The 25,353-nt window shown below is 49.3% G+C and overlaps 12 protein-coding genes across 12 annotated transcripts; 4 read left to right on the top strand and 8 right to left on the bottom strand.

Moving 5' to 3' along the window:
- Positions 1–227: 227 nt before the first annotated feature.
- N7484_002945 (magnesium transporter CorA family protein) lies at positions 228–1,405 on the top strand (the record flags this gene model as incomplete). The annotated part of the gene is made up of 2 exons (XM_057113365.1): positions 228–778; positions 829–1,405. 2 exons carry the CDS (start codon positions 228–230, stop codon positions 1,403–1,405), a joined length of 1,128 nt encoding a protein of 375 aa, XP_056973505.1.
- Positions 1,406–1,692: 287 nt separating this feature from the next.
- Positions 1,693–3,212, top strand: N7484_002944 (NAD(P)/FAD-dependent oxidoreductase; the record flags this gene model as incomplete). Its single annotated transcript, XM_057113364.1, has 4 exons — positions 1,693–1,951; positions 2,001–2,287; positions 2,342–2,921; positions 2,980–3,212. 4 exons carry the CDS (start codon positions 1,693–1,695, stop codon positions 3,210–3,212), a joined length of 1,359 nt encoding a protein of 452 aa, XP_056973504.1.
- A 152-nt stretch (positions 3,213–3,364) lies between these two features.
- N7484_002943 (putative aspartate aminotransferase) lies at positions 3,365–4,755 on the bottom strand (the record flags this gene model as incomplete). The annotated part of the gene is made up of 3 exons (XM_057113363.1): positions 3,365–3,420; positions 3,480–3,585; positions 3,637–4,755. The coding sequence occupies 3 exons, from the start codon at positions 4,753–4,755 to the stop codon at positions 3,365–3,367; spliced, it is 1,281 nt and encodes a 426-aa protein (XP_056973503.1).
- A 2,015-nt stretch (positions 4,756–6,770) lies between these two features.
- N7484_002942 (YjbQ family protein) lies at positions 6,771–7,292 on the top strand (the record flags this gene model as incomplete). Its single annotated transcript, XM_057113362.1, has 2 exons — positions 6,771–7,046; positions 7,134–7,292. 2 exons carry the CDS (start codon positions 6,771–6,773, stop codon positions 7,290–7,292), a joined length of 435 nt encoding a protein of 144 aa, XP_056973502.1.
- A 312-nt stretch (positions 7,293–7,604) lies between these two features.
- Positions 7,605–8,397, bottom strand: N7484_002941 (zinc-finger domain-containing protein; the record flags this gene model as incomplete). Its single annotated transcript, XM_057113361.1, has 3 exons — positions 7,605–7,739; positions 7,799–7,966; positions 8,041–8,397. 3 exons carry the CDS (start codon positions 8,395–8,397, stop codon positions 7,605–7,607), a joined length of 660 nt encoding a protein of 219 aa, XP_056973501.1.
- Positions 8,398–8,668: 271 nt separating this feature from the next.
- On the top strand, positions 8,669–9,434 carry N7484_002940 (uncharacterized protein; the record flags this gene model as incomplete). Its single annotated transcript, XM_057113360.1, has 3 exons — positions 8,669–8,740; positions 8,791–9,150; positions 9,204–9,434. Coding segments are annotated over 3 exons (663 nt in total), but the record flags the coding sequence as incomplete, so codon positions are not given.
- A 305-nt stretch (positions 9,435–9,739) lies between these two features.
- Positions 9,740–10,549, bottom strand: N7484_002939 (putative dephospho-CoA kinase; the record flags this gene model as incomplete). The annotated part of the gene is made up of 1 exon (XM_057113359.1): positions 9,740–10,549. One exon carries the CDS (start codon positions 10,547–10,549, stop codon positions 9,740–9,742), a length of 810 nt encoding a protein of 269 aa, XP_056973499.1.
- A 553-nt stretch (positions 10,550–11,102) lies between these two features.
- N7484_002938 (Lipase class 3) lies at positions 11,103–13,643 on the bottom strand (the record flags this gene model as incomplete). Its single annotated transcript, XM_057113358.1, has 7 exons — positions 11,103–11,311; positions 11,367–11,809; positions 11,870–12,235; positions 12,662–12,930; positions 12,982–13,318; positions 13,364–13,535; positions 13,592–13,643. 7 exons carry the CDS (start codon positions 13,641–13,643, stop codon positions 11,103–11,105), a joined length of 1,848 nt encoding a protein of 615 aa, XP_056973498.1.
- A 1,035-nt stretch (positions 13,644–14,678) lies between these two features.
- Positions 14,679–15,702, bottom strand: N7484_002937 (cleavage and polyadenylation specificity factor subunit 5; the record flags this gene model as incomplete). Its single annotated transcript, XM_057113357.1, has 4 exons — positions 14,679–14,986; positions 15,045–15,292; positions 15,343–15,594; positions 15,662–15,702. The coding sequence occupies 4 exons, from the start codon at positions 15,700–15,702 to the stop codon at positions 14,679–14,681; spliced, it is 849 nt and encodes a 282-aa protein (XP_056973497.1).
- Positions 15,703–16,054: 352 nt separating this feature from the next.
- On the bottom strand, positions 16,055–19,486 carry N7484_002936 (uncharacterized protein; the record flags this gene model as incomplete). The annotated part of the gene is made up of 2 exons (XM_057113356.1): positions 16,055–19,162; positions 19,256–19,486. 2 exons carry the CDS (start codon positions 19,484–19,486, stop codon positions 16,055–16,057), a joined length of 3,339 nt encoding a protein of 1,112 aa, XP_056973496.1.
- A 792-nt stretch (positions 19,487–20,278) lies between these two features.
- N7484_002935 (putative BYS1 domain protein) lies at positions 20,279–20,752 on the bottom strand (the record flags this gene model as incomplete). Its single annotated transcript, XM_057113355.1, has 1 exon — positions 20,279–20,752. The coding sequence occupies one exon, from the start codon at positions 20,750–20,752 to the stop codon at positions 20,279–20,281; it is 474 nt and encodes a 157-aa protein (XP_056973495.1).
- A 1,421-nt stretch (positions 20,753–22,173) lies between these two features.
- Positions 22,174–25,285, bottom strand: hdaA (histone deacetylase hdaA; the record flags this gene model as incomplete). Its single annotated transcript, XM_057113354.1, has 14 exons — positions 22,174–22,374; positions 22,430–22,664; positions 22,717–22,802; positions 22,877–22,972; positions 23,027–23,090; positions 23,139–23,186; positions 23,242–23,353; positions 23,406–23,622; positions 23,680–23,807; positions 23,858–23,970; positions 24,038–24,176; positions 24,233–24,246; positions 24,304–24,592; positions 24,649–25,285. The coding sequence occupies 14 exons, from the start codon at positions 25,283–25,285 to the stop codon at positions 22,174–22,176; spliced, it is 2,379 nt and encodes a 792-aa protein (XP_056973494.1).
- Between the last annotated feature and the right edge of the window lie 68 nt (positions 25,286–25,353).

Here is a 25,353-nt window from a genome sequence, read left to right as displayed (position 1 = left end):
TATACCTCTATATGCAACGGAATTTCCTTAGCTGAACTACAGAATTTGTCCACGAGGATTTCGTGGGTTACGCATGTTCAACGAGGAACGGGAAGTGCAACTCCGCCACAAAGCCAAGACTTGGTCCCCCTTGCGGCGAAAATATTTGCAACCGATCCCACGCAACGCTCGCAACACAATTGAACCTATGTGCGCGAACTCAAGTTGGCTCATCGAAGCTCCTGAGCATGGGGCCCGCCGTCTCTCCGGGGCGTGCCTCCCTGTACAGTGCCCTTGAAGAAAAACTGGGAACTGCAGAATCTGCCGGCGACACGCGTTACAGCTTTTTCAACTCCAATCTCGACACCGTGACCCACGCCGATGATTTCTCGCAATTGCAAACGACTTGCGAACCCTTTAAGGACTTTAGGGAGACCGGTGTCCATGATGGATTATGGTGGCTTCATGTTGCGTCGCCATCCGACGACGATATCGAGTTTTTATCGCGGATGTTCGGTCTCCACCCTCTGACCACCGAAGATATCAAGGTCCGCGAACTCCGCGAGAAGGTTGAGCTCTTCGGTGCTTACTATTTCGTCTCTGTTCTTCCGCCACGACAGCTTGGGCTCTCAACTGTTCCCAACTCCTCGGCGGCTAATTTCTACGGCATTGTGTTTCCCGAGGGAATCCTCAGCATCACATTCGGCGATGGCCAAGATCCCGCCCACGTCTGGAAACGGATAAAGGATCACCAGAGCGATTTTTCTCCGACAAGTGATTGGATCTGCTATGCGCTCATGTAGGTCTTCTAGTCTGATGCGATATATAGGATCTGACTAATGATTTCAGTGACGATATCGTCGATGGCTTCGCCCCACTCATCGACCGTGTGCAAACCGGAGTCGAGATGATGGAAGATGGTCTGTCAGTCACGCGCCCCGATGAAATCGGTTTAGCTCTTCAAAATATCTCCAAGTGTCGCAAGGAGGTGACGCAGATTCGCCGACTTTTACACGATAAAACCGATCTCATCCGTTGTTTTGCCCGCCACTGCGGGTACTCGGGGGCCACGGCTGCGGAGATCACGCTTTATCTTCGTGATATTCAAGATCACGTCTTGACAATGATGTCGAATCTGACTAGTGCTGAGCAGATGCTCTCGCGGTCGCAATCTAAATATCTGGGCCGACTTGAATTTGACTCGACGTGTATGCGTAACAGCCTCGCGAGTACGCTGAGTCGGGTGACGATTATCGGTACGATTGTCGTCACGATGCAAGTTATATCTGGTTCTTTCGGGATGAATATAAATGTACCTGGACAGTATGTGGAGGGGAACTGCAAGTGGTGGTTTGGCATCCTAGCATTCATCTTGGGATTTGCCGTGCTGTTTATATTGTTCGCGAAACGCGTGCGAATCCTTTAACTTAGTGAGTCGAGTTTACATATTGCATGATCTCAAACTTGGAAAGACGAACATAATGTGAATAAGATTCCCATCTGTGACACTCATACGGTCCGAGGTCCATGCTAAACTGCTTTGGGGTTTAGAAGAGGGGCCATGGAATAGTCAGCCTCTGTATCTCACTCAACATCTGCATTCTTCTTCATCTCTCTAGACCATCTCAGAATTTCAAAATACCGGCATCTAAAGACATATGATCCCCTAGCGCATCCAGATTTCGCTACTACTCTTCAAGTACTGAGGCAAGCATGTCTTCAACCATTCAGGACAGAGGCTTTCCAGCCGAAAACCCTTTATCGTCGTACTGGCTTCAGGATCCCCATGAACTGGCAACTTTTCGCTCATCGGAGATAGTCCCAGATCAATGCGACATAGCCATCATCGGCACTGGTCTAGCCGGCGTAGCCACAGCATACCATGTTCTCTCGGATCTAAATCTCAGAACCAAGCCAAAAATTGTCCTACTCGAAGCACGTCAAGCCTGCACAGGAGCGACCGGGCGCAACGGTGAGAGCTTACCAGTATCTTTTCGTTCCAATTGCTAATCGGCTATAAGGGGGCCATCTTAAATTAGCCCCCTGGATTGCGCGACGAATTGGGGCCAAATTCGGCCGTAGTGCAGCGGCGGAGGTTATTGGCTACCAACTTGATCAACTGGTTGCTATCAAGGAAGTCGTTGAGAAGGAAAAGATCGACTGTGAACTGAGCGTCACTCGTTCCTTTGATGTGTTTTTTGATGTAGATCATGCCCGGGAAATGCAGGAGTTTGTGTCTATTCAGCAAGCTGAGGGGGCTCCTTGGGCCAAACATATAACATGGATTGATGCTTCCGAGTCAGAAAAGGTATTTCTCAGCTTTCTCTGGGTGAATAAAATGGCTCTAACCTTTACCTCTCAGGTTACTGGTATCAAGAATAGTAAAGGCGCATTGAGTGTACCGGCGGTCTCCCTTTGGCCGTACAAACTAGTCACAGCTTTACTGTCAAGAGTGATAGAACTCGGTGGCACGCTCTTCACCGAAACCTATGTTACAGAAGTCGAAGAGTTGCCCGGTCAAACAAAATTGATAACGTCAAGGGGAGTATTAAACGCCAAAAAGACCATATTTGCAACCAACGCCTATACTGCTGCGTTATTGCCACAGTATCAAGGGGTCATTACCCCTTTCAAAGGCCAGAACTCGCATCTGTCCCCTTCGCCATCTTTCAGAGTACCCAAGTACCTTGATCACACTTATAACCTGCACTTCAACAATCGGTATGCGGATTATCTCAATCCAAGACCAGATAATACTATTATCCTTGGAGGCGCAAAATGGACATATGAGGATAAAATTGAGAGGGCGAAATGGTGGAACAGCACGGATGATACAACGTTGATCATCGATCTTGCTACAGAGCATTTCGACTCTGTTATGGCGGATCATTTCCTTGGATGGGAGAAAGCCGAGGCACATCATGACTTCGTCTGGACTGGAAGTAAGAGATCTTGATTCCTGAAATCATCATTTCGGTATGTGCTAATATATGCCAATAGTCATGGGCGAGACCCCTGATGCTTTGCCTCATGTGGGAATGGTTCCAGGCTCGAGAAACCAATGGATCTTGGCCGGTTTCAATGGTGCTGGAATGACCATGATCTTTACCGCTGCAAGGGCTGTTTCTAAGATGATTTTGCATGAGGTTGTGTACGAAGACACAGACCTACCACGGTTGTTCAAAACCACAGCTGAGCGGTTGATGGTCAAGAACCCTGGCTTTTCAGAGTGATGCTCACCAAACTGAACAACCCTGTATTGAAGTGCTTGTGATTTTATGACTGGTAAGTGAATGAAAGTAGAATTTATGGCCTTTTGATGAATTTGGTCTCTATGCAATCGTTGTCTATTTTCAGATCATTTGGCGGGTCGTCGAGTCTTAATTCACCGTACGACGTCGTCTATGCCCTTCGCAACATACTTTACATTGCTTTCATTTACTGTGAATATGGTCAGTAACTATCTTTGCATCACAATTGCAATTGGGAACAAGACTTACAGCCCGAGATTGAGATGCGCCCGGATTTCAGCATGTAGATGTGATGCTTTGATCTGATTTCAAGAACTTGCTCTTCCGACAGTCCAACGTAGGTAAACATGCCAATCTGATACGCGTCAGTCAATATCAAGATCAACAGATATTATAGCAAACTTACCTGTTTCAGAATATGTGTCCAATCACCAGGAGTTTGCAGCTTAATCAACTCATCAAACAGAGCCTGACGCATCTGTCGAATCCTTTCACTCATCGTCACAAGGTCCTCATACCACTTATCTTTAAGAGCCTCATTCCCCAGAACAGTTCGCACAATCTCCGATCCACCTCTAGGCGCCATTGAATATTCTCCCCGAACAAGGTGACAAAGGTTAGACAAACCATTTTGAGAAACCTCCTCACTAGCAGTGGAAGTAACAACATGCAAAGCCCCGACACGCTGACCATAAAGCCCAAAATTCTTTGAGAATGACTGTGCGACGCAGAACTCCAGTTGAGGGCTATAGCTGAAGAAATGACGAATGGCCCATGCATCTTGCTCAAGGTTTCCGGATGCAAAGCCTTGATAGGCTAGATCGAAGAAAGGGATCAGGCCCTTCGCCTTGCACAATTCAGCTAATAGCTTCCACTGTTCTTTTGTTGGATCCGCGCCGGTAGGGTTATGAGCACAGGCGTGAAGAATTACGACATCGTTTTTGTCGGCAGATGACAACGTCCGGAAAGTTCCTTCAAAATCGAAGGACTTAGTTTTGCTGTCGTAGTAAGGATAGCTCTTCCTTCGGACACCGGCTAGCTCCCAGATTGTGTGGTGATTTGCCCAGGTGGGATCAGGAACCCATACACATCCCGGTTGTATGTTTCGAGCTAGGAGCTCGGCGCCGAGTCTGTTTGCGCCTGTCCCTGAGACTGTCTGAATGGAAATGACACGGCTTTTGCTTTCCACTGCCTTTGCTTGTTTCTGCTTGTCAAAGCCAAACACAAGGTCAGATGCCAGTCGGAGGAATTCCCTGTCACCTTGAATGGTGAGATACTCATGCCGATTCACATCACTTTCTTGGTGGAGTTTTTTTTCGGCCTCTTCAACCACTCGCAATGGCCATGGTGATCCGGTGGCTGTACGGTAGACGCCGATGCCAAGGTTGACTTTGTCGGGATAGGTATCTTGGATGTATGCTCCATTCACTGCAAAGGGTTCGTCGACGGGGGTTGGAGATAGGCTTGAGAATAGCGAATGACTTGCACTGTCTTTCAAGACTGAAGGGTCAGATATGGAGCCCATGATCACACAGTTTGGAACTCGATTTGCAATACAGAATATTCGGACGTTTGAAAAAGAAATACTAAATCCATGGAAAGTAATTTGTAGTGCAACTTGTTTACCCTGGTCCGGCTGGTTGGAAATAGCCGTTGAGCTCAAATAACCGGTGATAGCCGTGCAGTTCCGCCTCAAATGATGAATGCCATTCGTAACCGTGCTGTTATCAATAAAATAGATGATCAAATCCAATGAAGAGCGCATCCAGGCTCTTGGTCGATAATTCGCTTATACTATAAACTTTAATTGCATCCCTGCCCAGGTGGAGGTACATGATTCGAGGAAACCGCCAGAGTGATCTTACCTAGCATCAGGAAAAAGTAACAGCAGCGAATCAAATTGAAGGGCAAAATGGAAGCCGGAGGCAATCACTGCCCACTCAAGATGGCAGTAGGAGACTTTCTCTTTCAAATAGGAAATGAAATCATATTCACGGAGGGCATTACTAATACCCTATATTAGATTCACCATTCTAATTACTCTCTATCAACTTAGAATCCACCTCAAAATGTAAGAGTCCAAGGGATCATCTGAGTGACTACTCGTTCAAGATATACGTGCACAGCACTCAGTGTATTTCCTTCTTATCAAAGAACATAAGATAATGTCATGGGAGCTTTACGAATACCCAGTTTCGGAAGTATGACGGTAGATCCCACCATAAAGGCCATCCAATCACCACATAAGGGCGAATTGCAGCCAGGCACTCAGTCTAAGTACCCTCGGCATGTATCTCGGCTACCTTTTCCCGCCCTCATAAACGCGAACTCGACGAGTTCCACGACTGTCAGCAATGGTTCGGGAAGACGACTATTGACTAGGAAGAGAGTTGATGCTGTCAATCAGGTCTGTGTTTTCTTGTCCCACTTACTTTCAGCGCAGGCATCTTCATATTCCGGATATTCATGTGTAGCACTAATCACGCACAGACTGGATGCGCAACACCTCCTATGAAAATCGTGTAAGGGCTACGACCTTCACCCGCAGATCCCCATGATGGAAAACATGGAGGTAGCTGGTATTGGAACGGGAGCAGGGAGAGGATGCTATGTGTCAGCAAGGCCGGAACTGTTTTAAGAACCGCAGACATTCCATAGTATTTAGCTGTTTGGTGTTGCAAGGCATTTTCCATCGTCGGTTCAGCTGCACGAATTCGATATCTCCGATGATCAATTTCCACCAAAGGAGGTGTAGCCTGACGATATACATCTTTGGGGCTTCTAGATTGTTTGACTGACCCATCTGCCTCACTGGTAGGGAAGTACGATGTAGTACATGTGCGGTTTTGGTTAGCTATAATCCGTGGTGACAAAATATCATCTGCAGCTGGATACCGGACCTTCGTAATTGACTACGTCAATACAACTTCAGCATTATTGAGCCGGATGGTATTCCGTTTCGACTCAGTTTAGTACATATTTGTACAAGACTTTGTCTCATGGGTGTACGGGAGTGTCTTCTGGGGCTCAAGAAAGTGTGTGGTGATAAACTACTGCATTCCAACGTTTAACGAGCAGGAAAAGGTCATCAATTATCGTTGCAGCACATTAATGGGATAGTTTATAACTGGTCACCAGTATTAGTTCTGGCTTGCAGAGTGGAATGACTTGATAAAGAGAAGCTATTTTTGACGTTGCATCTCGTCGATCGGGATGTTTAGTTCTGGAGCTTGTCCGTGGCAGGTCCGCTTGGGGATTATATAGAATGGACAAAAATCATAAGGTAGAATCTAGAAACCTTGACATTCTCCTAGATATTCCTCGATTTCCAAGCCCAGTATGTTTAAGTAGAAACCTAATGGTAGACTAATTATAAATAAAATATCCACCAAGTATAGTACATCCAAAACCGCTGGTGAAACCACCTTAACGACAGTGACATCAGACCCCCCACCATAATCACCTTATTCCGCCCCGCCCTCAAGCAAGCTCCGACTTTGGAACTTCAACCTTCCACAAACACCACCACCCACCCCCACAATGTCCTGGTCTCAAAAAACCTTCTCCCTACCCACCCGCAGTCGCGGCTCCTACCTGATTACCGATCATGTCCTATCCGAAGTCCCGGAGATCCGCGACTACAAAGTCGGCATGCTGAACCTCTTCGTGCAGCACACGAGCTGTGCGCTTTCGCTAAACGAGAACTGGGACGATGATGTTCGGGCTGATATGAGTGATGCGCTTGATCGTATTGCGCCTGCTGATCGCAAGGGTGAACTTTATCGGCATTCCGCTGAGGGGGAGGATGATATGCCTGTGTGTATACCCCGCAGCCATTAAGTTTTCTATGCCATTGGATAGAGCGCTTGGGGATGGACATGATCAATGCTAATTTGTGTTTAGGCTCATATCAAATCTGCTCTTATTGGTGCTTCGGTGAATATTCCTATTTCTAATGGACGGTTGGCGACTGGAACCTGGCAGGGGATTTGGTATTTGGAGTTCCGGACGAGTCGGCATTCGCGCAAGGTTGTTGCGACAATTCAGGGTCAGAAGGCTTGAATAGATGGTTCACGGGAGCGTCTATAGTGGGTTTAAGGTAGTTGGAAATATATCTATATCTCGTCACTTCACAAGTACTCTGACCCATTGCGAGTCCATGTGCATAGATAACAATTCATCTTAAACCATGGGAATTGCCGATAGGACTCGACGTCATCATCTTTAAGCTCGCATTTGGGCGAACGGCAGATCGATTTGATCTAAATTTCTGTACACGGCCTCAGGCCCAAAAGAAAAGAAAAAAAATGAAAATAGTGTAACACACGCGCAAGAAGTAATCAACGCCGACAAAAGGAATCGGATGCTAGTCGTCTACCGCTGCTCCAGACCGCCGGTAGCGGGGGCAACGCGCTGGGTTTCGTTCACCTCAGCCACATCACCGGTGGGTTCGAGGGGGTAGCTGGTGGCGGGCAGAGACTTGAGGTAGGCTTTGTGCTTTTCTTGGGCCTGCGATTAGTGTTAGCGGTTGCTCGGTTATGATTTTTTTTTTTCATCCGTTCACGTACGAAGGGAAGGCCGCAGTATCCGCAAGTCGCAATCTCGGGCTTGTCGGTGTTGATGAAGACCTTGGGGTGGCCAAGAGGACCACCACCACCATCACAGCTGACAACCTTGGACTTAGTCCATCGCACAGGCTGCTTGTGAATGAGCTCAATAGCAGCAAGGGGCCGGGGCTGGTCAATGATTAGTTTCTGGTTCTCGGCTACAAATCGTGCCAATGGCTCCAATTCCGATCGGGAAGCCGTACCTGAGTCTCCATGATAGTCTGCTCGAAACGAGGTCCAGTCATTGCCTTCTCGCGAGGCTGCTGGCTAGCCGCCCAAGTGGTAGCTCGGTTCGGGGCCTGGACACTGCGGATCTGCTCGCCGACGGCGGGGTTCTCGCGGAAGTCGTAGGCCCGCATCTCAATCAAGTCGGCGATGGGCACAGGGTTTCCCTCGGGGGCGTTGGTAGCGGAGACATTGGGCTTAGGAGCTGGCGGAGAGGGGTCATTGGGTTGCATACGGTTCTCGTGCAAACGGGGGACGGTGGAGGAGTAGGTGCGAGCGGCGAAGCGCGGGACCGAGGAGGCCAGAGATGTGAGACGGCGACTGCAGGACATCATGCTGGGCAGATTGGGTCCTGAGGACGGAGTGGAGTGGGAGTAGAGTAGGATGGGATTGCTCGAAGTCGGAGGTTGCAAACTGAATAGTGTAATCCGCGAGGTGTGGTTGGTGGAGTCTCACCGCCTGCCATAGAAAGTAATCTCAACTGAGACTGGAGCTCGCGGTTTTTCTGCCGCCACATTTTATTCTGCGACTTTCAACATCGCTTCTCAATTTACACATTTACAAGCTCGTCGTCCCAGCTATCCGTGCTGGTATTTTTTGCATATCATGCCGGCCTCCCCTGGAACGGCTGGAAAGCCAGAGAAGGGCACGATGTCTTCTCGTTTACTTACTATGAAGGTATGCATCATCACCATTCAACTTATGGAATATAGCTAACGTACATACAGTTCATGCAACGTGCTGCAGCAACTGCCGCATCGAAGGAAGCGCAGTCCCCAGCATCCGATGAGAATACACGCACCCCCAAGCGTCAAAGACAGTCATTGGAGCACCAAAGCCCTTCGACTCCGCAAGCAGATCTCGATGCTATCGCCGCTGCAATTGCCGCCGAAGAGCAAAAACGACAAGAGGTTATTGCACGACAGGCTGCTGAGGCCGGTGAAACTCACTGGGTGCTAGATGTACCCGCGGCAAAATCTCCTTCTCCTCAGCCCCAGTCCTTCGTTATGGCGACAGAATCTCTAGATGCCGACGATGACCTATCTTTCGGAGGTCGTCGAGGATTCGGCAATTTTAAGCGCAAAGAGGTCAGTTCTATTATTCTATCTTGTCTTTCTGGGTTCTTGCTAATCTTTACCAGCCGCCACCAACTACGGAAGAAGGCAAAATCCGTGAACAGCTCGAGAATCTGCCACATGATGATCCTCGCCGTGTTCAAGCTTTGGCTGCCATGGAAGAGTTAAAGAAGGCTAAGGCCCAGGAGGCTAGAGCCCCTAAATTGTCTGAAATCACTAGTATCTCAGGCAGCGGTGGTCGGCCCCAGTTAATGGGAGCACCATCTTCAAAGAAGAAGAAGAAGCGCAAGAGCGGCCAGTAAGCACATCAGCCAGGTGTTTCTTCTCTTGGTTCTTTCAAAACAGATATCCTCGGTGTTGGTATTGGCGTTTTTGCATGGTCTCGGCGTTTGGGCATGAAAACCATGGGCATATATTTCCCAGACTCTCCAGTACGAGTCAAAATGAACATTTGATCTTGAATAGCTTTTCCCTTTGGTAAAAAAGCAATATAGTATCTATCAGGCTGGAAAGAAGTCGTTCCGCACCAGTCTAGTATAAGGGTGTAGTGTCACAGAACCCCTGTAAGCTATCTCCCAATCCATTCTTCATGTACTCGGGTCTATAATTTCGCCTTCTCCTCATTTTTCTTCCTTTCCCACCCCTTCTGGGTCGCAAAATTAACTGCCAAATTCCAAACCGCAATACCCACACCCACAGGCGGCGCAACAAGCAGCGCCCAAGCCCACCACCTCGGACTTGATGCCTCAACACTAGCCATAGCACCCCTGACCTCTTTCTCCAGCTCATCCTTATCAGCATCATTCCAAACAACAACCCCCCTCGCCCCCTTCGTCCCCCTAAACTCCGCCTGCGCCGCCTTCACCCTCACATCACCCTGGCTCCGCACCCGATTCTCCGCATCCTCAGCTGTGAGATGCGCATCGCGGGCCCGTAAACGCGCCATCTGTACAGCGGGGTCATGAACACCAACGACAATAACCGTTCCGCAGATGAGATCCATCCCGCTTTCGAATAGCAGGGGAACATCCAGGACGACGGCCCATTGTCCACGAATGTAGTGGTAGATTAGGGATTTGTAGACTTCCCAGCGGACGGCTGGATGGATGATGCCATTTAGGACTTGGCGATCGCGTTTGCGTTCTTCTGTTGAGCCGAAGACGCGGCGGCCTAGCGCTGGGCGGTTGAGGGGTTGGCCGTTGGGTGTGTTGGGTTCTGTGAGGAGGAGGTCGGGTGTATTCGGGCCGAAGTAGTTTACTATTGCTTTGTAGCCTGCTGTGCCTGGTTCGACTACTTTGCGAGCGAGGACGTCGGCGTCGATTATGGGGAGATTGTAGGGAGGTGATGAGAGGAGGGCTGAGACTGTTGATTTGCCTGTGGCTATTGAGCCGGTGAGGCCGATTATGAGCATTTTGGAGAGGTGAACACAAAATGCGGTTGGAGAGGGTGGTGGTTGAGAGGAGGAAGGTGTTGGATCTGATTGCGGGGAGATTCAGATCCACTACCGAGGTCCGCAAGGTGTTTGGAGAACCACTCGACGCCGAAATTGGCTCTCCCCTTTAGTCCCCCCCGATGTTCTACATCTAAGCTTGATAGTGAAGGAACCTGGAAACTAAAGAAATTCGAATCTTGCTAAATTCGCTAATATTCAAAACAACGACATGGTGCTGGTCCACTCGCTATATACTTCATGTCCTTTCCTACTAGCTTATGTTCCGAGAAGCGAAATATCCCCAGTTCATCCTTCACCAAATAGATACTCCCCAACAGCATCCTTCAGGCAAGCGCACCATGGTAGGTTGCAGTGCTTGCCGATGCTTGGTTTCTGTCAAGGCAACGGGGATGAAAAGCTAACTGTGCCGATTGTGCCGGAATACCGCAATCTGCAGTTGCGACATTCCTGTCTCAAGCTAATTTCCACATCGCGTGCTGTACAGCATATGCAACCAATGTCAACATGCTGCTCATGTCTCAGGAAGTCCATACGTTGGATCTTGTTCCTGGCCTTTCCATCCGAGGAAAGGCCAACCCTTCGGTAGTGAAGAGAAGGGCGGCAGCACATAACGATTATCGCATACGGCATCATTAGGGCAATTTAAGTTGCACAGTCCGAAAACATTACAATAGCAATCGCCAGCGGCGGGGCAATGAACAGGTGGTTGACCGAATATCACTGAGAAAAAAAAGTAAGCACGAGTATGCATGGACGAACTGGAGGAGAAACCTACTATGCCATGAGTACTCCATGATCCGACCACTCAAATCATCTCCTAGACTCGTGTTCGAGAGCCAGACTCGGAACCGCTCATAGTCGCTCTTCGGCCTTGTGAGGACTGTGTCGCGAGTAACGCCGAACTGCGCGCAGCATGATACACCCACTTCTTTGGGTATAGGCTCATCCGGGAATAGCTCCATGAATCCAGTCTTGAAGTACTCGCCCGCGTGGACATCGTCACGGTGTGTATCTGTCGACGGGTGGATTTCCACGGGACAACCAAGTGTCCAGACGCAGCGCAGATTGACATATCCCATCTTTTGTAAATAAGGGACCTGGAAATTACGGAGCATGGGGACTCCATCGTAGTACGGGTCGTCATTGTGCCATTGATAGCGCAATGAGTGGATGAACAACATGATGTCAGGGAGGTTCTCGTAGTTATCGATGATGTAGCTGGTCATTTGGATTGCGTTAGCGTATACCTTCGCACGAGCTAGATTGCAGCCTACTCACGTCAAGTATACCATCGACTCCCGTCCCTTGTTCTTAGCCACGGTCAACGGGGCCTTCTTGTCGTCGACCACGTAGATGCTCCGTGACCAGTCCGGGAAGTACTCAGCCAGCCAGGTGGTGTCGTCATTCTTCATACTGGCCACGATCATATCCTTGCGTTTTCGTATTGCGGGGCGAGCCTGCTCGTCTATGGGGTCGATCTTGGGTTTCGGAGTGGGACGTTGCGCATAGCTTGGTCGGTCATTGTTGACAGCTTTGGTGGGCGACTCGGGGCCCGCGAAGAAGAGGAAGTATAATGCGAGAACGATTCCGATTGTGATTAGGATAGCTTTGATGCGATTGCGACGGCGCGGACTCTGGGGTCCGCTAGGGGCGAACAACATGGTTGCGTTGAGGTTCAAGCATTTCAGATGCGCATGGCGTGGAGTGTTAAGGGTGAAAGCTGAAAACGGACGGAGTCGTGTAGCCTAACCCGTGTCTGCCTAGTGGAACCTCCCCGGTATATAATATATTGGAGAAACAGAGCAAGATCGGTAGTGAATATGAAGCTGAAGAAAAAAAGGATCACATTAAATACGAAGATCCATATCCACTCAATTGAAACGTGTTGACGCTAGTTACGCCACAAGCTCCAGCCACACTCGGCCGATCGGTGGGTCAACGGCCAAATACAAACAATGTGCATAGTAATAAGTAGCCCAATATGTATGTAAGAAATTAAATAATGGGCCTATCCTGATAGTCCCTCTTGAGAGTTTTTCTTAATCGCATCCAGAGATCTCCATAAAATACCACTTGTGTGCAGAGATACTCTCGTCTGATTCTCCCGCATTGCCATCATTAGAGTTCACACCCACGACTTCCTCGATATCAGCATCAGTCACAGTCACATCATCAGCACTGGTAATCCAGTATTCCGGACTAGCGTGAGCGTAGCCAAAAAGCTCCGGAGGAATACGAGGAACAATATCGTCTGTGTGGGTAGTCCGCCAGAGACTACCCTGGCTGGTCATATACTCGGCCAAAGCATCATTGCCTACACGCGGTTGACCATAGGTATACTAATAGAAATTAGTGTCTGTACAATCTGGAATAAAGACCAATCCACTTACCAAGTCCAGTGTATATCCAGCATTGCGAAGTGCTGTTCCCGCCAAAGCAGCAAGCGCACCACCCAGACTATGGCCCGTAACCACAAGCTGATAGCCTGGATATGTGCTCTGTGCAGAATCGATTTTAGCCGTGACATCATCTGCAACAGTTTCCCAGGCTTTCCAGAAGCCACTGTGCACATCACATCCGGTACAAAGCCCACTGTCATCATTGAAGACGAAGTCCAGATTGGCAACCCAGTTGCTGATATCCGTGCTTCCTCGGAACGACAAGACAATTAAGTCGTTGGTTTCATCTACAACGAGGAATCCGGCTGTATCTCCATAGTCGTTTGATCTAGATAATCAGTACGGACTGAGATCAGGGTTTCGATCCACATACTCGTCAAATTCGTATAGAGTCTTAGTCGTCGCCGACTGTACCTGAGGACAGTTATCAGCTGAGCAAGTAATCGAATCACCTGTACTAGTGGTATCGACGTTGTTCGAGCAGTATGCGGCTGCGGAGTACTGAGCGAAGAGATACAGATTATCATATGTAGTAGTATCAACATCTATAACAGATTAGTCAATTTTACCGTAAAAAACGCGCTGGTTATGTAGTTCCTACCTCGATTGGTGAACAACTTAGCTGGCATAGCAACAACCAGTGCTGCAGCCATGCTAACAGTCCACAAACGTGCAAGAGACAACATCGTGAACCAAATAAGATACAACCAAATAAGTTATAACCAGAGGATTAAGACCAAAGGACCAGGGAGCCAGAGGAGCCGGGCGTAGAAGAAAATCAGCACAAGATGACTGATTCTCTTCTCGCCCGTTCCCAGGCATCCTTATATACCGAATGCAGAAACCAACCGCCCCCATCCACACACCACGCTGCGACTCAAACTCACGCGATCATGCGGGCATACGAATCCTCGAGCGGGGTCACGGACAACCTACGGACTCCTTCCGCGGACTGCATGGAATTCACAGTTCAAATTAGGCTCGTCGTCCGTTCCTGAAGATATTCAACATTGGCATGTGGCGGGGCGTCTGGGATCGACATTCCTGCAGTTCTTCATGCGGTAAGCGTAAGCATGGCTGCATAGATCCCGCCCCCAAGACATGCGGGGATTCAGAACCCATATTGGCTGATTTATTTCTTTTGATGTACTTTATACTCCGTTTAGGGGGCCTGAATGGCCGTGGTTCTTTTTTAGGCCCAATGTTTCATACTAATTTTTCGAGAGTGGATCCTCATATACAATTCTCCGGTTGCCCGTTGTTCCATGGTCATTCCACTGTTCCTGGGATCAACATAGTTTATCCCGCTTTAGGGTGTTCTCCGGATCACCACGGGACTATCTAGTTGATCTAATGGAGTTATAGACGAATGGAAGATCAAGGAACAAAATTAGCGTGGAGGGGTATACAACTGTGTCTTGTGCCCGAGCGAACTTTGTACCGGAACCAGCATTTAACTCCGTAGGCCCGTGGGCCCATAAACGAGAAAGGTGAACAAATCAAAAACAAAAATCCGTCAGTATTCCAGGCGGATCGTGGAACATTAGATTGATTTCTATGCCTTGGCCTACTGCGCATTCGGCCCCGCCCCAATATCCTCTACCCGCCATAGTCGCCCCTACGACGATTCGAGGGTGTTGATATTCCGGGAGGGGCGAAGGAGTCACAGCCACATTATCACCTCACCCTTAGACTTGTTGCGCGAGATCAAATGCGGCCGTACCTGACCCTTTCTCCTCTCCAATATCCGTCATACCTGTATCCTGGCCATCGTCACCCCCCGCGAGTACGATAGTACGAGGGATTTGATGCTCCGGGAGGGGCGTACCCGGGGTGACAGCGACAACATTGTCATTTTCATCCACGAATTCAAAGTTGTAACGGGAGAGCAAATGCGGTATAGCCGAGAGCTGGGGACCATATCGGGCGGTGTTGTCGTACAGTTCGAATAGAGGCACCGCCAGCAGCTTCATGTTCTTGGGGACAGACAGGACCTCTGAAACAATCAATAGGTAAGCGGAAAGAATGTGAATGGAGATCTAGGTACAACTGACTCTTCTTCGGGAGCTGAATGAAATACAACTTCTTGCACTCTTTTGGACGTGTGACATGGCCCGGTAGGAACGGGTACATGAAAGTTTCAAAGTTTGGCCGCCACCATTGGGCAAGGGTGTCACCAATTTCCCAGTCCTCGTTCACTCCTTCACCGGAGAATTGCGATCCCACTGGAGCTAGGCGCTCGTTCAACCGCTTCTTGAATCCATTGATCTCCTCGTCCTCGTGGGGTAGGTAGTCACCTGGTCTGCTAAGAAGTTAGTGGTTGATTCCAAATATTACTTGGATACAGCTTACAGTTTGAAGAAAGCATTGGCGATTTGAAGCATCAGTACATGCGGGTGATTATGTTCGTGGCAGACGAGAATGCCCTCGCAAGTTCGACGCATTCCATGTAGGTCATAATGTTCTTCCAGGCGCTTCAAACGAGCCAGCACCGACGGATCCTCTTCAGGCTGTGTCTCCTTGGTCCCAAACGTATAGTTGGACAGGGGGTAGAGCCGAATGGTTTCGGGCTGCTGAGCCGAGAAATCTTTGGGGAGGATGGGACTGCAAGGCAGTGTCAATGTGAGCGATCATGGGATATAAAGCTCGTGGGTGAGCTATCTTGACTTACGGACGGCTGCTTTGGATAGCAGTAGCTGTAGTGCTCGCCATGATGGAGGATGTTGTTTCGTGGATGTGAATGTGAAAGGGCGCGCAGCTCCACGTTGTTGCGCCGAGCTGTTATCGCTTATCGGAGGCTGTCTTACTGCCCCTGCTTTACCGCCTACCTGAACTAGGTATATCTATTAGGAACCATGAGGAGTCTATATAGAATTAAAGGTATAGCAGGACCAAGGGAGCAACAAAATTGAAGGGATATTGATGAATTCTATGAAATATGTCTGGAATCCTAGGTTTACTTAGTGGCGCTATCAAAAAATGGTCTTCAAAGCTCATGCCCTTCCACGTCGACTCCACAATCCTCTTCCCATATAACTTTATGCAACCCAAACACCAACTCCGCTCACAGCTTGGCATCAAAATCTTCAAATACGGTAAGATCCGAGACAGGCACAGGACCAGTGCTGACAGGCAAGCCGGCCTTGAAAACGGGCACATCACTGATCACAGTGGCTTCCTGCTTAGAAGCAGACGTACCGTTGGGCTTGCCGTTAACCTCTGGCTCCAAGCCCAACTGCTTCAGCTCAATACCAATATCACGCTCCAGCTTTGAAATGACCGGGCTCATTTGCTCCTTGGACAGGCTCAACTCGGTAACCAAGAAAGTCTTAACAATATAGACGATTTGTGCGTGGTCAACCAGTGTCATGTCGAGCTCTTCGAATGCAGTGGCCAATCTACTATTGTCGACGGCGAAACCAGCTTCGGTCAGCTGCTTGCTGACCATCTCGATGACACGAACACGCTTTTCAGTAATGTTGTTGGCATCGGGGACGGCAGTTACACTCTGCGCGTTCAAGTGGATGGCCAACTTGGCCCGAGTTGTCGATTCAGGGTCGATGTACTGACGGTAAAAGGCAAGCAGATCCGACTTGCTCAAATTGCGCACGTTGGCAGCGTCAGTCTCATGCTGGAGGAAATCAAAGTATTCGGACCCAACGTGAGACCAGTAGCGGCCAGTCTCAGAGCCCAAGTTCTTGAGCTTCTCCAGACGCTTGTTAATGACACTGCGCTTGTGGCCATCGAATTCCTCGTCCGACATGTTCTCGAGGGTCGGGCCGAATTCGCGCAGGAACGACTCGATGCGGGTCTCGAGGTAGTTGGCAGTGCGCTCGCTCTGGATGATCACACGGTAGCCCATGGTCGTAGCGTTGTAGCGGGAACCACTCCACACCACGTAGCCGAGCTGCTCCTTACTACGCAGCTGGTCGAAGGCAGGCTCATCAGTAAGCTGGGAGAAGAGTTGCAGTTTCGATCGCAAAACAGCATCCGAGAAAAGGCCAATGTACAGGTAGTACTCAATACAGTGGTTTACGTTCGCCGGGTCCTTTAGCTCGCGCGGGTAGACAAGGTTGCTGCCTGGGGCCATGACCATGTTGCGGCGCAAATACCACTGCGATCGAGGCAGAGCACGGCCCTTGAGAATCTTTTCAATTGAGTCTGTCATGCGCAGGGCATCTTCCTTGTACAGGTTGCCATGTGCCAGGGCTTCAATGTGTGTTTGTGCCAAGAGTTGAGGGAAGAAGGTTTTGACGTCCTCTGCTTGGATGTGCTCCAATTCCTCAATGTATTGCTCATTGAGCCAACTACGCTCGGACAGCAGGTACCGAGTGTAATCACCAACCTGGTAGTAAGGCTGTTGATACTCAGCGTTGCGGAATGCCCGAGTCAGACGCTCCTTAATGATCTTGAAGCGGTCTTCGTTGATAACCAGATCACGCATGGTCATAAGAACCTTATCCAAGAGCACTGACATCTTGTCATTGTAGCCGCCCACGGAAATGTCCAAGCCTAGGATGTTTGCTGCAAGATGGTAGTCCAATCCAGCAAGCTCGGCATCGTATGAGTACTCATCTAAAGAGTCCTGTACCAACTCACAATAGAGCTTTGTCTTGATAAGGTTAGCAGGCGTCGCCCAGACTAGCGGATTGCGCAGAGTGACATAGACTGTCGCCTTAGGGACCCAGAAACGGTCGTCCTTTTTGAACCAAAGACGCACGCGATCATCATGGCGGATCAACTTGGGTGTCTTAGATGGCTCTGCAACTTCCTTCTTCTCCACCGACAGACGAGTCGGGACGAATTCGTTCTTGTGAGGCATATGCACGGTGGAAGTGCGAGTTGCCTCAGTGGAATCCAAGGCATTCTGGATGCCAGCCAAGAAGTCCTTCGGAATCTTCTCCACCTTGTACTCGGTACCATACCACTTCTCCTTCTGATCCCAATCACCAGGGTACTCTTGGGAGACAATGATCAGTCGGAAGTTATCGGCACGTAGGTATGACATGGCTTTCTTGATCAATTCTGGGTCGAATCGACGCAGAAGCGACCCGCTGAGAAGCCACTCACGTGGCAGTTGCTTCTGCATGACGCTGCTCAGGCGGCTTGTGAAGCGGCTAGCTGGGGTCTTCTGCTTGAATCGGAAGTCCACCTCGGCCAGATTCTTCATTTCATCGAAGATCCACTGCTCCGGTTCGCGCTCCTTGATCATGGCGATGTACTCAAAGATAACCTTGGCAACCTCCTGGTGCAGTTTCAGACCCTCGGGGGTCAGACGAACGGAGATTGTGAAAAAGGCAGATCCCGGGCAAATGGGCATGGCACCTGCAGAAAGGCCATTGGCCCAGCCCTTGGCCTTCAGGTAGGAGAGCACACTGCCTGGCCCCTCGTGACCAATAAGGTGGCTAATGTACCGGCTCGGCTGGGTGTCATTCATGTTCTCCTCATCCAAAAATGGGAAGTACATGTCCATAGAGCGCGAGTCCATGACGGGCTTAGCAAATACCTGAGTACACATGTCAGCCTCGGAGAAGGGCTGCACATCGTCCCAGCGGTTCTGGGTCAAGTTCTTGTTCTCGACATCAGCGAAAAGCTCGGAAACCCATTGTTCCAAAGTGTCCAAGCTCTCCCGACCTAAAACTACCAGCTTGGCCCGGTTGGCTGAGTAGTGCTTCTCGTAGAACCGAATAAACTCGCTCCGGACTTCCAACCCGCGCTTTTGCGGGTCCTCCTTGAGGGTCTGCAAGTTACCGGTAGAGAAATGGTGGTAAGGATGCTTTGGGTTTGATAGAGATTTGTTCAACTGCATCAACCGCCACAAATCGCTCTGCAGGTTCTTTTTGTTCTCTGAGTCCACCGCTCGCAGCTCGCGATCTAATGTTGACTCGAGGAAAAGAGGAGCAACAAAAAACTGAGCAAATCGATCTAAGGCCCCATAGAAGGGAGACTTGCCGTTCACATCCCCGTTGGAAGCGGATGCACTCTCACTGCCTGTGCCATTTGTCCCATTGACCGAGTCGGTAGGAGTGTTCTGTCCGGTGGACTTGGGCACACTTGACTCGCCGGTGGCAGCGATTTCGAAAAAATAGTTTGTTTCGGTGGCAGCAGTGTATGCGTTGGATGAACCGGAGTGAGCGGCAAGATATTGGTTGTATTCATTCTCCTTGGGGTACTAGCAAACAAAAAGCACCTCGGTCAGCACTAACCCCCGCACTAGCATTTGATGAATACCCCGGTAAAAAGGCAGCTTAGTTAATCAACATACCTTTTTTGTACCCATAAATAACAGATGCTCGACAGCATGGGCCATTCCTGGCATATCATCTTCATCAGAGAAGTTGCCAACATTGACGTTGACAGCAGCGCTCGCCTTATCTGTATCAGGGTCATGCACGAGGAATGCCTCCAGCTTATTTGGCAGGCGAATGACGCGATAGGAGCGATCATCTAACTCAGGCTTCTCCAGACATTCTGTAATGCGCTCGATCTGAGACATGGTTGGAGGATGGGGGGCGGTAAGGTAGGTGCAAAGGGAAAACGAGCGGGTCCAGCGATAGACGGAAGATGAAAGTGGACTAAGGGGCGCCACGGGATTGATGGACGCCGGGGTTCGAAAATATGGTCGGGCGGTTGGATTGCAACTCAGACCTCTGTATCCTAACCAAGATACTGCAGCAGTGGAGGACCTTGGGGGCATCAAGGGTTAAACGCCCGGCAATGTGATCAGCTTTTGAATCAGATATCAGCACTCAATGCGCTTGATAGTATTGATGACAATACGAATTCGATTGAGATTACTTCAAGAATGCAAATGACGAGAGCAGAGTCTCTGATTGCAAAGACAACCGGAGGGGAATCTGGTCCCGCAATTCGATAATTATGGGTCCTTGGGCGGTGTGTTTATTGAGGTGCAATGCGATACTGCGGCGGCTATCAAGGCGGTGAGCAACGTCGACCAGCCAATGATTTGCGTCACCTCGCCAAATCCTGTACTGTCCATGTGCTTAGTGCGCCCCATAAGTAAGGCAATATATCCAACCAGAGATCATGGGAGGTTAGAACCAAAAGTACATGGAAGCGAAAAGAACGAATTAAATGCATATATGCTCGTTACACATTAATTACACTAAATTATTGCCTAGACAACCAATCCCCACGTTCCATGGCTTGAGGCTCTTACACCTCCCCCCGCAAACTATACTGCTCTAGTCCTGGCACTGTCCCAGTCACCAATAACAACACCTCCTAGAACAGGCAGCAGTCCATGGTTGCCTTCTACCCACTTCATTTAGCACTTGGTTGCACACAGAGTCAAAGTAACGCTCGAGGTGGACGTGCAGTCATGGGTCTGGCTACCGCTGGGCGAGACACCATTCGGCCAGCAGATATCAGGGCAAGAAGTAACTGAAGGGTCGACCGCCATACCCTTGCCAGAGAATGGGTCTCCGAACACATCCGACAGATCATACCAGACCTGGCTACCGTCCAAAGTGTAGGCAAAGTTGGTCTGGGGACTGCCGTCATACAGACCGTTCGAGGTTGTGGTGATCTTAATCGCGATTCCGCCGGAGACAGGGTCGTGGCGCAAAACCTCGGTGTATTTCTTGCCTGCGGCGATAGTCTGCTTGGGACCGACGGCGCTTCCGACGGACCAAAGGTAGACGGGGTAGGGGCAGTTGTTCTTGACAACGGCGTTGCCGACAGCGCTGGCAAGAGGGGCCAGGAGGGCCACGGAGGCGATGATAGCAGTAGAGAAATGCATTCTGTTATTCAAGTATCGATTGGAGATCTGATGTAAAAGTGGTATTCCGTTCTTGATGATGTAGTGACTATTCATCCTATCCTTTGCCTGCGAATCGGGCTGCTTTTATAGTTTTTTACCAGCACATCAGCATGGCACGAACAGCCTGATCGCCCTCTTTCCGAGGCTTCTAGTCATTCGTCGGGAATTAGCATCGTTCACCCAACTGAGACTCACATCGAGTTCAATCCGGTCTTAGTTCCGAGACAATGTGCTGGACCAAACAGAAAACAGGATTCTCGCTTCTTGCCCGATCCGGCCATATAGAGCCAGCGCAGTGATGGTTAGCTATAATGTAATTCCCCGCATCGGATGTCATCAAGATGACGCGGGGAAAGTGTGTCCATGGTGAAGCTAAGCGACCGAGTAGTGCGAGGTCATAGAGGCATAGTGTCTCAGAGTGCCCCAACAGGATTCTCGTATAGAATCCTCGCTTGGACCAGAAACCCGGGGCAGTCGAGTGCTGGAGATCAATAGCAATGATTCAAGATGCCAAGAGTGGAGCCGATCCGAGCTCGTACGGACCCTGAGTGCCTTGGCACGCCCAATTCTGGGGTAAGGTCTAAGACAGTTACATCCTAGGGAAGACGTGCAGATCGGAGGCTAGGGCTGATAATTCCGAACGCTTGAACTTACTTGGCGAATCGGGTCCTCTTTTCACCGCTAGAGATTTAGGCGGGGTTATGGTTGGTTGTGTCTCACTTGCCATATACTGAGCAAGCTGATGAGAGCATAGACCCTGCACACAGTCACTTAGTCCGAGGACTTGTTAGAATCTTGTGGTTCGAGGGTGCTCGTGAGTCGGTTTTTTTTTTCGGGACGGAATAGGGATAATGTATGAAGATAGAACCACGGAGTATTTTGATAGAATATCGAGTATCGAGCACACACATGACCAGGAAGTTTAAAGCTGACCTGAGTAAAAACAAACTATACTAGTGCACCGTATTCACCATGGATCCCATGTCATGCGATGCAACGCCACGCTATTTTTACGCTGCGGGGAATCTTCCATACGAACTACAGGATGATCATGAACGAATTGGGCATGGAACGATTCATTCGAATCAGATGAACAAGAATGCTAAAAGATGAGCAAAGGATCGGGAAAACGGCAGTCAGATGCTCCTAATATAGTGATTTAGGCCGCCCTTCAAGCAGAACGCCCGGTTAGGTGATCAGAAGAATCTTACCACATCACCTGACTGTGACTAACAAGGTCAACAATGGTATGTCCCATCTCTCCGGTGATTAGGCCATTAAAACTTCTGTCGAGGCGGGATGAGATGTTGAAAGGAAGGATATTGAAAAAGTAAAAGCGGATGAAAACCGGTGACTGAGATCAGGGACGCCACACCCGCTGAGGTCTGAACGGGCATGATTTATTCGTTCATTGGAGCGTCGTCGTCCTCAGATTCCGACAGAACCTTTATATGATCGGTGATCCAATCGAAGGCTTCCTCTTTGTGTTCGCTGAGCATCTCAGAGAGGGTGCCCTGCGGAGACTTCCTGAGATTGCCATAGCGCTTGGATGGTTTGTGCTCCCATACTCCGTGTTGGTGGGAAACGAAGACCAGCGAATTCTGTGGAAGGTTTGTAAGCTTTGAGGCGAAATCTGGACGAGGTTAATGTGCTTACTTCGCGGTACCATTTGGACATCCATGTCTGCGTAGCCGATGCAACCGCACGGACAGGATGATCCGAGACGAACGAGATAACGCCATTCACGTTCTGGTACAGATTATCTGCTAGGATTAGCAATTTAGTCAATGCATAATCTAGATCCAACATGCCTCGGTTGATGAGCAGTGACGTAACGCCGTAAAAAGCAGTACCAACTCCCATGAAGAAAACGTCAGTAGCATTACTTGGGCTGTTATATGCATTAGGGTCTGATCCTTCAAGCCTTGGGGGAAAACTCATACTCGATGTAGTTATCCCACAGATATGCCGCCAGCTCCTCTGTCGCGTGAGGTCGGTTTACATCCTCATCTTCGAATTTGCCAGTGCTCTGAAGTTCGGTAAGTATATATGGGGTTGGGCATCGCAATAGAAGTACGTAAAGGAACGGAAGATGTGACATACCTGATCTCGGCTGATGTGCATCGGTACATTGACATCGATCACGCCCCAGCCTTTCTCCGCGGCTAATGCGACATAATCTTTCTGAATGTCAGAGGCCTTGTGAGTGTTAGCGAATTATCGAAACTACCCTGCAAAACACAGCCAACTTACCACCCAGCAATTATGCGCCTCAAGTTTGTTCGTTAAGGGATGAGCGACTCCCAGAAGTTCAGGGCTAAATGAATTAGGCGTGCAATATGTAAAGTGCTCACGAGAGACTTACGGGTCATGAAAAATAATCAAAAGAGGAACACCTTGGTTGTAGTTGGGACTAATTCAAATGTAAGAATGAACCCATTCATATGACTCGGCGAGGATTTGCTTACCTTGCCAACACCTGATGTTCAAACGACTTCGAAATGGCTGTTCGGTAAATGTAGAGTTGTGTAAGCTTGCAGCTCTCATAAAGCTGCTTCGCTTGGAGCTCTCGAATAGAATCTGTGGATTGTAAGCTTTATAGAACTAGGAGCACTGGGTTGCCTGTTCACACCATGAAGTCGAGTGTTGAAAACATTCTTTTGGTTCTGTTGAATCGGCCTGGGGGCCATACAACGCCAGTAGTGGGATTGGATTCGCTTGACGTGGCTAACGGTGACCATTGCTTCGTTGCCAGGTGTGGTTTTGGTCAGACGGTCCGGAGGATTACCCATGAGGGTCTTGGTGACTGATAGTGCCGAATTCGCGATGGATTCAAAGTTGTACCCGCCCTATTTGATTCCCAAAAGTCACTTCTAGGGCTACATGTGACTTGGATGGTGACATACCTCTAGACACACTGCGACTTTGCCTCCAGCAAGGGCCATGAGCATGTGCGTCATTTGTGAATAGCAAGGGGGAGTCACAAAGCAGCCACCCAGTACATCTCCTGCGGCGGCGTCGAATCCGGCCGCAACTATATCGAGTTAAGATAATTTTCTGGATATCGGACAAAAGGCGTCTTACCGATGACTAGATCGGGGTTGAATTCTTGGGCGATTGGCATCACAATTTCCTGGAAAGCATACAAGTAATCTCCATCAGTCATCCCCTGCGTTTCCCAGGGAATATTGACGTTCCTATATGTATAGTAAGCGGATAGTGTTCCAATAGGATAACAGTGTAATAAAACACTAGCGAACTTACTTCCCAACGCCAGGTCCCTCTCCACACATGTCCATATCGCCGTTGGGACCGCCGGGGTAGAACATGCCATCCTGATGAACATGGATTGAAATGTAGAGAACATTAGGGTCATCATAGAATGCTTTTTGAATTCCATTGCCTTGAGATCTGTTAGCTTATGTTCTTTACTGTGATTCAGCTACGTCGACGACATACCATGATGAACATCCCTGAATAACAGGTGGGTCAGCCATACCATTTAAGAGCAAGAATCACAAGATGCTTACCAGTCAAGGATCATAATCTTACGACAACTTTCTCCTAACGTGTTTTGACAGACACGCGCCGCAACCGAGACGTTATTAAATAAGCAGAATCCCATAGCCTTATCATGTTCTGCATGGTGGCCAGGCGGACGAACAACTGCGATCGCATTTTTGACATCACCTCTAGCGACCGCCAGGCAAGTCTCAATGGCACCACCCGCCGATAAGAGTGATGCTTGGAAGGTTAGCCGGTTGAAGTAAATCGAGTCTCGTTGGGACTCCAAGAGCAGGAGGTCGGTATCAGACATTTCTAGTTCAGATTTAGTACCCCAGACTCGAAATCTTAATTATAATCTCAAAGCATACCTGTGGTGCTCTTGACAAAGTCATAATGCGCTTCAGTGTGAACACTAGAGATTTCTTGATAGGTAGCACGGCGGGCCAGAATTCGCTTCATGGTCTGAGGAGCGAGTGGTCGAGCCGAAGCCGGATCATCAACCAAGCCAGCCTTGCAAAGCGCTCTGTAAATGTAGAATATACGCCGTGGGTCTTCTGGATGAAGATCAGCAGTGGGGCGAATTTCACAATGGAAACGCATCTCGGAATCGTAACAAAGACCGCTTGGTAGGGCCGCCAGGGGAAGGCCAGCAGCAGTATTGACACTGGTGGCCATCTCGTCGTCTGACCACTCCGAGTTAGGCTCAATCATGCTATCACTCCGGGAAAGGGAGTTCTCTGCAGAGTTACTCTCTGAGGGGCTTGTCTTAATGAACTGGTCTGGGGACGTGATGCTTGTTGAAGCGGGCTGGTCTCGCAAAGAAGCGGGGTCCGGCCCTAAAGAGGGAGACATAGTACTCGCTTGAGGCATCATCGCCGGAGCAAGAGCTGGATCTTCTCTTCGGTGAGGATTAATTGAAACGGTTGTTTGTGTCAAGGAAGCATGTTGAGGAAAAGCGGAGTCCTTGCGCGGGTCCGACATGACGGTATCTTCATCGCCTTCCATTGTGCAAGGCGCGCCAGTAGTAACCAAAAAAAATGACTCGAGAACACAGTGAATAAAGCCCGCTTTTA

The sequence above is a fragment of the Penicillium longicatenatum genome (genome assembly GCF_028827895.1).
Source record: "Penicillium longicatenatum strain IBT 33135 chromosome Unknown contig_2_segment0_segment0, whole genome shotgun sequence".
Lineage (NCBI taxonomy): Eukaryota > Fungi > Ascomycota > Eurotiomycetes > Eurotiales > Aspergillaceae > Penicillium > Penicillium longicatenatum.
This window is presented reverse-complemented; position numbering and strand designations above follow the sequence as displayed.